At 33.5% G+C, this 11,598-nt stretch overlaps 1 protein-coding gene across 1 annotated transcript; it reads left to right on the forward strand.

Moving 5' to 3' along the window:
- The first annotated feature begins 833 nt into the window (after window positions 1–833).
- Window positions 834–7,522, forward strand: LOC117680702 (blastula protease 10). Its single transcript, XM_034443023.2, has 13 exons — window positions 834–952; window positions 1,136–1,184; window positions 3,439–3,541; window positions 3,657–3,763; window positions 4,037–4,154; window positions 4,527–4,596; window positions 4,858–5,061; window positions 5,399–5,525; window positions 5,699–5,932; window positions 6,059–6,166; window positions 6,670–6,801; window positions 7,039–7,056; window positions 7,211–7,522. Exons 1-13 carry the CDS (start codon window positions 908–910, stop codon window positions 7,300–7,302), a joined length of 1,407 nt encoding a protein of 468 aa, XP_034298914.2. The 5' UTR covers window positions 834–907; the 3' UTR covers window positions 7,303–7,522.
- Window positions 7,523–11,598: the final 4,076 nt, after the last annotated feature.

Here is an 11,598-nt window from a genome sequence, read left to right on the forward strand (position 1 = left end):
AGTGCAGAGAGGTCATTTTAAATACACCGTAGCGCCAAATGAAGCATATAGACCCCAACATTTTGTTTTGAAATTTGATTAAGCTATGTTTGTAGATTTTTAAAAAATACTTTAGAAAAAAACTTTAAGACTTTTGATTGTAGGATCCAACGTCCTTAAGTAAACATGATAGTAACGTTCTTAGTCCATAACTTTTACAATATATGTTTTCAAAATCTTGCATTCGTTTAATACCATGGCAAATATATATAAATCAAAATATAATAAACCCCTCTAGATTCTTTTATTTAAATTTTTTTTTAGTTATGAAGAGAAATCTGATGGTCTGTCGCCAGTAAAATAAGAGAGATAAGTTCTATGCTTACATGTACTACCTTCGGACATTGACTTATGCTGGAGCAAAATCGTGAGCAATGTCTGACTCAACGAAACATAAAATCTAGACCCGCTACGTCAACACATCATTATCCCGGATACAGATAACTGAAACACGTAAACATCATTTTACCATTTTTGGCATTTCAAGTAAAAATCTTTAAGAACAAAGACTTTGTTCACTTACAAAAACATGAAAAAGAAACGCAGACATTTAGATCGTTGCAAAATTAGCAAATAACAAGAATGAAGGTATCAGTGTTTTCTTTAATTTTTCCTGTTGTATAATAACATGTGGGCACATAGACCATTGGCCTGATTTGGTAACGTAAGAAAACTAGAACCATGAGTAACGAGTTATTTACAAATTTACATCCGAATTGAAACAGACGTATTTCTCTACATCAGATGGCGTGTAATGAAGGAGGATCTGACACAATGCTATTACATATGCAATTGCAGTATAAATAAAGGGGACTCTGATCACTGATATAGACTGCAGGTCACTGAGATATAGACATACACACTCAATATGAGACTTTTGGGATTTGTTTTGACGGTCGCTTTCGTTTACCAGGTAAAATGTCAAGTTTTCATTTTAAATCACGTAATTTATACTTAACATAATTATGCGCAAAAGAATAAACGCAACAATCAGTAGAAGTACTAGTAGTAGTGTTGATGATGATGATGATGATGATGATGATGATGATGATGATGGACTCCTTTTGATAATAATGGTTAATGGTTATTTCATCAGGCGAAAAGCAGAACCATGGATGAGGCCTTATCAAGCGCCATGGAAAATAGTAAGTTACACACTCGCATGAAATGTCTCTGTAACTTTAGATACGTCTTATTTTTCTAACGGATAGGGTGATTTCAGTTAATGAAACATACCCCCCCCCTTTTTTTTTTAGGTTTTTTTTTTTATTTCGAAGACATATTTGCAGAATTAATTATAAGCTTACGATGGTCGTCGGTTTTTTGTCATTTTGTAGTCTCTGTTATTTTTCCTTGTCAAACCTTATCTTGTAATTGCTCTATGAACAATTGTCAAGCTGACCATTACAACTTTGAAAAATTTCATTTTGTTCGTATTGTATGAAATCGAAAAACATAAAACGGTTGATTTGACGGAGAAAAGATTCTATTTTATCTACATTTTGCATTCCCACAGTATATATTCCACCACCACCATTTGGGCTTCAATGAACAAAAAATATAACCAAATTTTATTTCAAAAACGTTAAGTTGAAAATTGGAGTAGTAATAAACATTTTTAAGAGAGACTGAAATACAATTCCTTTATGTTTCTTGCTTGACACAGCATCATGATTTTGCCCTTTCTTCTTTTGTTTGGTTTGATCTAAGTACCTAATGAGCTCAAGAACACATTAAAATGCATCTGAACATGAAATAAATCTTGTATACAATCTAGAACACATTACAAGAATAAAGTCTAATAGTATTTTATTACTCTCTATTGCTATAGATCAGAAACTAGTCGTGTACTGAATATCATAGAATCACTTATGTAAACACAAGCGAAATTGATGTTTCCAAAATATTTCTTTTTTCAAACAATTTGATCAACAATGGAATGGAATCGACATGTATCTACATGTACGTATACCAGGCAGATTCGAGTAAAAATCGTTTTCTACGTTTTAACTGACTATTAAAACATAAAAACTTTAAACAAGAGGCCCATGGGCCACATCGCTCACCTGATGAACAATAGGTATGATAAAATCAGCTTAATGGAGTCATAATACAAACTATCTGGACAATGTACAATAATACATGTAGATCCTGTATAAATAAAATCCATTTTTCCCCTGGATATTCTTATGTTTATAATCATTAGTCCCTTTTCTAACAGGATGATTTTATAGTCATATCATATATTGAGTATTGCAGTTCTCAAAAAGATCCTTAACAATAGTTTATATATGGGATATAAACCTACATCAAACTCTGAACCTTCTTGTGAGGCCAAAGAATTGTCCTGGAGCCAAAGTCTTAACAATTATAAAGAATTATCTGGCTGATTAGTTTCTGAGAAGAAGATATCAAAAGATTTACCCTATATATTCATTTGTTAAACTTTGGCCCCCCATTGGGGCCCCATCCTACCCCTGGGGATCATGATTTTCACAACTTTGAATCGACACTACCTGAGGATGCTTCCACACAAGTTTCAGCTTTCCTGACCAATTAGTTTCTGAGAAGAAGATTTTTAAAGATTTACTCTATATATTCCTATGTTAAACTTCGACCCCCCATTGTGGCCCCACCCTACCCCCGAGGGTCATGATTTCATGATTTTCACAATTTTGTATCTACACTACCTGCTTTCAGCTCAGGTGAGCTAAAAACATTAAAATGTGTAAATATTAATCATATTTAGTTTTGAATCGACTTCTTAAATCAAAAAGCGACGACCGCTGTTGACCAAAAGAAGGTAAAAATTAGCCAATCTTGACTGATAAAAAAGATTTATGTATAGTTTATGATTATAGATACATGTAGGTAAAATGACAACATCATGCAACGTCCAGCTGTATCATACAAGTCTTTGTTAATTCAAGTTTCAAATATCGGTTACAAATTACAAGATTTAGCTACAATGCATATAAACCTCAAAAGAAAATATGCATAAACTTTGCAGTGCGCATGCCGGAAACTGCTGTGATGTGCTTGAAATAGAAGATTCAGATGTTTAAGCTATTCTTTATCTCTGTGAAACTTTGAAAAAGAATCTAATTTTTCTTGTTATATCAGTCTCATTCAAGACCCCTTAAAATATAATTGTAAAAGAATTAACACTGTTTATGCTTCTTGTTTATCCTTTTTGGCGTTAAAATATATTGTTAAAATAAATACACATACATATGAACGTCTGGTTCCAAACGCTTAGATTCTTCCATGAGGAACATTGTGATGAATTGAGTGTGGTATTTACGTGTAAACAAATGTAATATTGAGATGAAAAGAGACGTTATCTACCTTATGGGGAAAGTACATATACATTAACACAATAATCTACGTTATTTTCAGGCCAGGCTTTTGACTTGGTTTCCAGCGAGTCTTCCGGAATCGTCCGAGTGGAACTTGATATCCTTATGTTTATGGACGACTACCTTAAGGAAGGAAAGGCAAGGTAACCATTATGACGTAATGTACACTTGTTTCTGTACATGTTTCGAAGTAAATCTGATATTACAGTAGTGTTTGCCATGAAAAGGTAGATTGGCATTTTAAATTTTTTTTAAAAGGGAGGAAGAACAAAAAGGCAAAAGGAAGAAGAGGAAGGCTTATAGATTAGAGAGCTCAAGATGGCCAAACAACCTCGTCCCGTACACGATAGAATCCGGAACTTTCAGTGAGTTTATCATAAAAATAATAATCATGATAGTCTGATACCAGTATGTTAAAAGCACCAACTACATGTATCTTACATAAATTGTTATGAATTATTGTTTTGGTGCGTATATCATTCTGATCCATATACAACAAGATATTTAAACATTAAACTATATATTTAAATCTACTGTGTTTTTCTATTCAATTCTGTGATCTTTAAATGCCTCTAAATGAAGGTTAAATGTTAGATTGGGTCTGATCGGTACTGTAATGTAGAAATGTTTTGTTTAAGGTTCTTCTGACATAAACGTGATTAATAACGCTATCAACACATGGAACACCCAGACGTGTTTGAGATTCCAAACCAGGAGTTCTGAGAATGATTACGTCGTATTTCAAAATGGCAATGGGTAAGTTTGAAAATGTATTAAAACTAGCATCGTTACCAAATATCTCTACAATTACAATTTGGCAACATCAATAGCATTAAGCCATTTTTCTTGAAATTCTTTTAACAGCATGTTAAATGTCTATCCAAAAATACGCCATTATTTTCCTTATGTATTCATCAAATATAGGCTACCGGGCAAATACATAATAAAAATATGATTTAATGAATCCAGTACACTGGTACCTGGTTTTAACATAGACAGTATACGTCTATTCATGTTTTCTAATAACTGATTTATTGAATATAGTTGTCAAATATAGCTATCACAAATCAGTCGACATCGAGTTTGTGTTATTGGAATTAAAGATTGGGCTATTGTTTTCGTGTTTAGAGGCTGTTCTTCCTTCGTTGGACGTATTGGCGGAAGTCAAGGCATCAATCTTGCTAATGGCTGCAGATTTGTAAGCTTCATTTCTAAAAAACACACTTAACTCAGAACAAAGATCTTCCAAAGAAAAAAATCGAATTATTTTATTCAAGAAATGAATAAAATTTTAAAAGAGTTTCTTCGAATATGAATTCAACTGATCAAAACTTAAGGCCAGAATGTCTTTTTATGATATTTGATCACAATTAAACTAAGTTATTATATCATTTTCTTGTTATTTATTTTTAAAAAAGGAGCAAATAAATTCATTTTCATCAAATTTATTTCATTTCAGAGAGATATTGTTGAGCACGAGATAGGGCACGCTATTGGTTTCTGGCACGAGCAAAGCCGGCCCGACAGAGATGGATTCGTTACTGTTGTGGAGGGCAATGTTATTTCCAGTCTGTTGTATAATTTTGAAAAGAAGCCAGTTTCTCAAGTGAACACGTTTCAAGTCGCATACGACTACCGCAGCGTGATGCACTATGGACAGAACGTATGTGAAATTTATAAGTATTGTGTAAAATGAAATATCTTTTGAATTTTATTATGAAAGTATATTTTCGAAAAATTAATTAAATGTCTTTGAATAAAAAGAAGGTTATTGGTGTCAGTAGGATAGTATTGTAAAATATCATCTTAAGAAGTACTTGCAGAGAGTAAGTGCAAAATTTGCCAATTTGCAAATTCTATATTTGGCATTTCCTTCCAAAACACAATTTATCATAATTGGCATTTATGCCCATTGAAATAATCAAAATGCCACCATTAACAACACCAAATTGCGTGTTGCATTAGATGAAACTGTTTACTAAAATAACATATACTTTCAGGCTTTCAGTGTCAACGGTCAGCCTACAATCCGGACCATAGACCCCGCTTTCCAAACTGTAATTGGAACCGCACCAACGCTCAGCTTTAGAGATATCAAGCTGGCTAACTTGATGTACAATTGTGCTGGTACGCTATACGGAAGAGTTCAAATAGGACACAATTATACCTGCAAGCTCTAAGTTGTTAAAATAATAAGGGCTAACATTGCTTCATCCAGGTCCTGTTTAACTATACTGTGCACTTTTGCTATCCTTAAAAAGCAGCACACTGTTTCACTCTGTTTTATGACCTTCTTTCAGCAAATTGTCCAAGCCTACTTTGTCCCGGAGAAGGTTTTGTCGGCAAAGATTGTTCCTGTAAATGTCCAACCGGAAATCCCAATTCCCCTATACAGAACTGTGCTTCCATCCCTCAGAGCACCACAACCACCCAATCTACCACCAGTGGTGCTGTGGTTGCTTCCACGACCGCCGCTCCCCCTGTCGCCGGTTCAACAACCACCCCTGCCGTGGTTCCAACAACCACTCAACCTGGTTAGTTTCTATGACTAAACACTGCTTTCCCATGCGGATGTATTCTCAGATCATCACTCTGCAAGTTCAGTGCAGATTTTCAGTAATGTAAAATGAAATCAGTTTTGTTGTATCTTTCATTTGTAGCGTGCCAGAACAGACACCGATTATGTGGACTTTGGAGCAGATTTGGATTCTGTTCACGCAGCCGATTTATAAGAATGTACTGTAAAGTATCCTGCAACACATGCACTGGTAATACTTATCTGCATACTGTATTTAAATATTTAATTAAGAATCCATGCATTGAACAACACTTTTTTCTGTAAATATTCTGTATTTTCCCCCCAGTTTTAATCAAAGAATAAGAAATCATTCTTTGGGTATTATGAGGTGATAATTTTGGGGGGCGTGATCAAATTATCATAGAGCCCTACAGGCTTTATTGGATTTGATTACGCCCCGACCAAAATTATCACCTCATAATTCTCAAAAAATGATTCCTTATTACTTATATTTATATACTTAGCAGCCATTGTTATGAAATATTTGAATATACATATACATGTAAATAAGCAAATTCCGCTTGCGCCCCAATAATATGTCATTTGAATTTATTGGACTGTATAGTACAAAATCGATACCTAGTGTTATCACAGGCAAAGACACTGCAAAAATGTAAATATTCTAAGATGAAAAAAAAATGATTTGGGGTAATATATCGTTAGTAGCATATCAACAGTGTTCTATATTTGCAGCCGTGGAAAGGTGCGAGGACTTCGGGATGCATTGTTCATATTTGATGAGACGAGGATTTTGTAATAGCAGAAACCGAAGAATCAGCAGTTATATGCGTTCTAGTTGTGCTGCTACTTGCGAATTCTGTGAAGGTATGTGAACAGTAGCGTTATTGCATCGCGATCAGCCTAGTAAAAACATCGCTATAGTTAATGTAAAACGGGGGGAAATCCCATCTTTTGAAACACACCGACTTGTAGATTATGTAATGATTGAGTAAATTATTTAAGTAAATTTGTCATCTTGATTAATGGTTTAATTCGGTCGTAATATTACAATCAAAGTAACGAATTCATTTAAACATTTACATTTTTTAAAATTCATTTCAGCTGGACAGTTACTTGGAGGTATGTTTTTTTAACCTGAGCTACATGTATTATTACTCGCAAGCTTTATTCTTAAATCATAAATAGATTTGAATTAAAATTTTAGAAAGGGGGAATAGAACCTCTTTGTGGAATTAAGAATGACTGGTAATTTGCTCTATTTTGATTTTTACAGTAAACGCACAAAGCAATGCCCCTGGACTCGGATTTACTAGTTTAATCTTTCTAGTTCCAATGATGGTCTTGAGTCAGTTGCTGCATTTGTAGGAATGTCTGATGAACAGTTCAAAGTTGTGGTTATTAATGAACCAATGAACTTAATGACGCAGCCGTTTTGAAAAACCACATTTGCAACCATCAAACATTAGTATGACATTTTTGATCACGTGTTTTTTTTTCATTTGATAAAATCTTTAATTGATGAACATGACTAATGAAATAAGATTTTATATTTCTTTAAAAAAATTCATGTATAGGCTTTCTAAAGATTTATCATGTTTGAAAACTTTTATTAAGTGTTTGCAATAAATGGCCTCACATGAAAAAATTAAGAGTTGTGATTTTCCATTCTATTCCAGTGCGTGGTATTTTGTTGCAATTGAACTTTTGCAATCAAAATAATTATACTAGTATTACGTATATGTATTTTTTATGATTACAAACTTTTAAAATTTCCAACACGTTATTTAAATGGCATTTTGAATAATGTAATAATCATCAACATCAATATTTTATGAATATCTGTTCAAAGCACGGTAAATATACTTGTGAACAATTCATTGTTTAGAAGAGTCTTTGATCTATATACCTTATCCCCTTGCGCAACTTGTTGCGAGGGGGATATAGCATCGCTGCTGTGCGTGTGTTTGTATGTGTGTGTGTGTCCATTGTCAGCTCTTTAGCAAAATTCGAAGAAAACCCTCTCATAAATATTTATTAAACTTTGTACACTTCTTTGGCATTATAAGAGGGAAAACCCTATTGATTTCCAAGTCAATTGATTCAACATTTTTTAAATTATCGTAAAAAAGCGAAGCTAAAACAGGAATTTTATGTACATTTGTACGACTTGGCAATAGACATTTCCGGTAATTTTTTGTACGATTTAAAGTAAATCGTTACCGTATGCAGTTCAAATCAACAACTTGACATTTTTGGGGATTTCAATCTAGTAAAGGTAAAAATAAACGTTTTGCAGTGTTGGAGGGTTAGAAGATTGCCCATAATGAAAAGTTGAAGCGGGCAAGAGATTAAAGTCATCGGCGATTTACAGCGAAACAAACAGTCCACTTTCGGACAAAATTTACATACAATAAAACTAGTCCGAAATTAAGAAGAGACTTTGACAGATATCGAACATTTATCACGCGAAAATTGTTTCATATTAATAATAGCTGCATATCTACTACTAAGGGTTTAAATACGACAAGCAACTAGAATTGTCCATCAGAGCAGACTTCAGATTGCTAAATCTTCAGATACGTTTCATAATGTATACGGATCGTTTATGTATGCTTTTATAAAACTTCAAGCTGCTTGGTCCGATATTATATCAGATTTTATGCACGCTTTTAAACGATGGTTATTCTTAGTATATGTATAATAATAGATATTGCAGTAGTTTTTTTTAGTCAATTATGCCAAATTTCAATGAAGAAAATACGTACAAAATTTGCTAACAAAAAACGACATAAACGGGTACCGTTATTTCGCTTCATGATAAATTTCACCCCTGACGACAAGGCGGGTATCATGGTTGTATTACGACTTTGACATCGTAATAAATAAAGGTCGAAATAATCAGACAAATTACAAATAAACATGTGTACGTTTGTTCCTGAAGTTTGCTTTCTTTACAATCGATGCATAGCATGCGGGTTGAATACTAGTTACTGTAAAGTCACAACACTCAATATAATGGTGTTCAAACTCTTTACTGAATATGACCACGTGACAAGATGCTTACATCACAGATAACCATCTGATACAGACTGTCGCTTATGTCAATAAACAAATTATAATGCAATAACATAACAGTTACCCCAATCTTTCGGGGGACGAAACCAAACGGTTTCCTTTTCTAAAAATTTCCGTGATACACTTTGGCTTGTTTTTTCATTTGCCCAAAAAGAAATTATTTTTATTTACTTTGAATATTTCTAAGTTTGAAAGGAGACTGATTCTGCTCGTGTAAATAGGAGAAAGTCCATAACTTTCTAGGATACATGGTTAGTATGGAAAAAATTTTGATACTGTAATAACAAAAAAATCGGACCAAGCAGCTTTCAATGATCACAAAATGAATCTAAATTATTAAACTTTAAAGCATATGTGTTGAGTGTCTGCTAGGAATAGGAAAACTGTGCAACCACGAAAATGTAGCCCCTCCCCCAATTTATCCGCCACAAAGCTTGGGGATTCAAAGTTGTTTTAAGAAATAACTTGTGTCCTATTTATTTGGATCTGACAAATTTACATGTATTTTCTTAAATAATGCATTTCCCCCTACAACAAGTAATGTTGCGAGGGGATGCTCTGCATAGCGGTGCCTTGGTTTTAAAATTCAATTTGGTTTAAAAAGAGGGTGTTGCAAAGAAAAAAAACCCGAGATTATTCCCTGACGGGGAAAAGACCAATATCAGTATTGCTTGAAGAGTCATATCTATAAATATAAACACATTACGTAGACGACTGTTTTTTTACAGGTACATGTATGTTCCGAATGTAAGCAAAAAAAAAAAAAACACGAACATTTTACGCAGATTTCTCGCCATTTTATTTTCATCATAACAGTTAAAAAGATGACCATATACGAGTATTCTGCCTTTTTGTCAATTTGATATCTACATTCCATCGTGATTAAAATATCATTCTTTGGAGCTACATGAATTCTGGCTTTTCAAAATCACCAGAGTTATAGTTATAGATATAGCATGTTTCTATAGTATCTAGATAAACACCTAGTCTAAATAAAAAGTTTGAACATTTATCCGTACGTATTTTCATTTAACTTTTGCTTCATCACCGATTCATACTTTTAAAAAAAATGAATTATTTGCTTTTAACAGCCCGTATATGTATCATTGAAAACGTCATACCCGTTTATTTCATTTGAAAAAGGGGGGGGGGGGGCAAAAAATTGCCTCTTTGAAACAAAAAATCTGAAATGGCATTTTCAAGAAGTTGACTCTAATGGTTACAATGTAAAATTAATTGACTTTGCTTCAAGGAAGCAGTTTTCCACAGTAAGGATTCCCCGTTTATACAGTGTGAAATCTGTCACATTTGTCTGTATAACCGTTTTCAAATTTATATCATGGTCTAACAAAAGTTAGTACAAACTTTCCAGATAAAGTTTTGCACTGTTTTATGTACAACGCTGCATACAACGCTGCATGCAAAAAGGTGTTACGATAAATTTTGTTACTGTGATTTTTTTCCTCATTTTACCTGCAAATCCTTTAGGAAAAATAGCATAGGAGCTGCAACACCTTCTTTACTATTTGTGCAAAATCATCTTCATACGAGTATGTTTGTCATAAGGTGGCTGGCGCGGATCCTTAATAAGTCTGAGTTTCAGGGGTCGGGGCGGAATACTAGTACTGACCCCCTATCTAGATTTTGCTTTATTTTGGAGAAAATTTTAACTAGCACTTCTAAGTTTTGATTATTTTAAATAAACGTTAACTGCTTTCCTGCATTACAAAACCAAACAAGAGCAAACTTTCCAACTATAGTTAGTTTAAATATTTAAAAAAAAACCACGAAGGGAATAAAATCTAAAAAAAAATCGAAAGTACCGAACCATCAAGTAAAAAAACCTTATATCATTACGAACATATAACATCTGGTTGAAACCATCGTTATACATCGTATCATACTAGTACTTTGCCCACAAATGCACTGACTTCTATCATTTTTCTGAAATCTGCACCTGCAGTGCGACATCTCTCCAAGCATTTGATTATCGAAATGTGTTCTATTTTCATTAAATACTTTTAACATGGTTTTTAAAATATATAGCAGATTAGTTGATATTTTTTATTTTTCTGTTTCTTATCCACCCTTCTTTAGGGATCTAACTTATCTAATTCGCCATCAATATGTTTGGAAAAAAGGGTAGGGTTTCTGGAGTAGACATTTTCAGTACAATTACGGTACAATTTTTGCAAACTAGCTGTACATGGAAAATAGGCTCATTGATTCCTGAGTGTGTAATACTAGTATACGGAACCTAAACCAACTTGACAAATTATGATAGAATCCGGTTTATTGCAACATCCTGATTAACGATTACCAGCTTCTAATTTGTCATAAGTACTCGCAAGCAACTAGGATATCTAGTTATGTCACTATTATAAACTTAATTCCTGTATTTGTATACATTCAAGGTCACGTTTCCATGCGGAACTTCTTACATGCAACTTCTTTATTCGGTTAAACAACCCAAGCGTATCGAGCAATTGCCAACCCCCCATGAACTTCCATTTTTTAAAAATTCTTGCTTTTATCATTTATTTACCGGTGTTTTTAATGTGATTCTGAGAGGTAAGTTAGAACATG

This window comes from Magallana gigas, chromosome 3, assembly GCF_963853765.1.
Source record: "Magallana gigas chromosome 3, xbMagGiga1.1, whole genome shotgun sequence".
Lineage (NCBI taxonomy): Eukaryota > Metazoa > Mollusca > Bivalvia > Ostreida > Ostreidae > Magallana > Magallana gigas.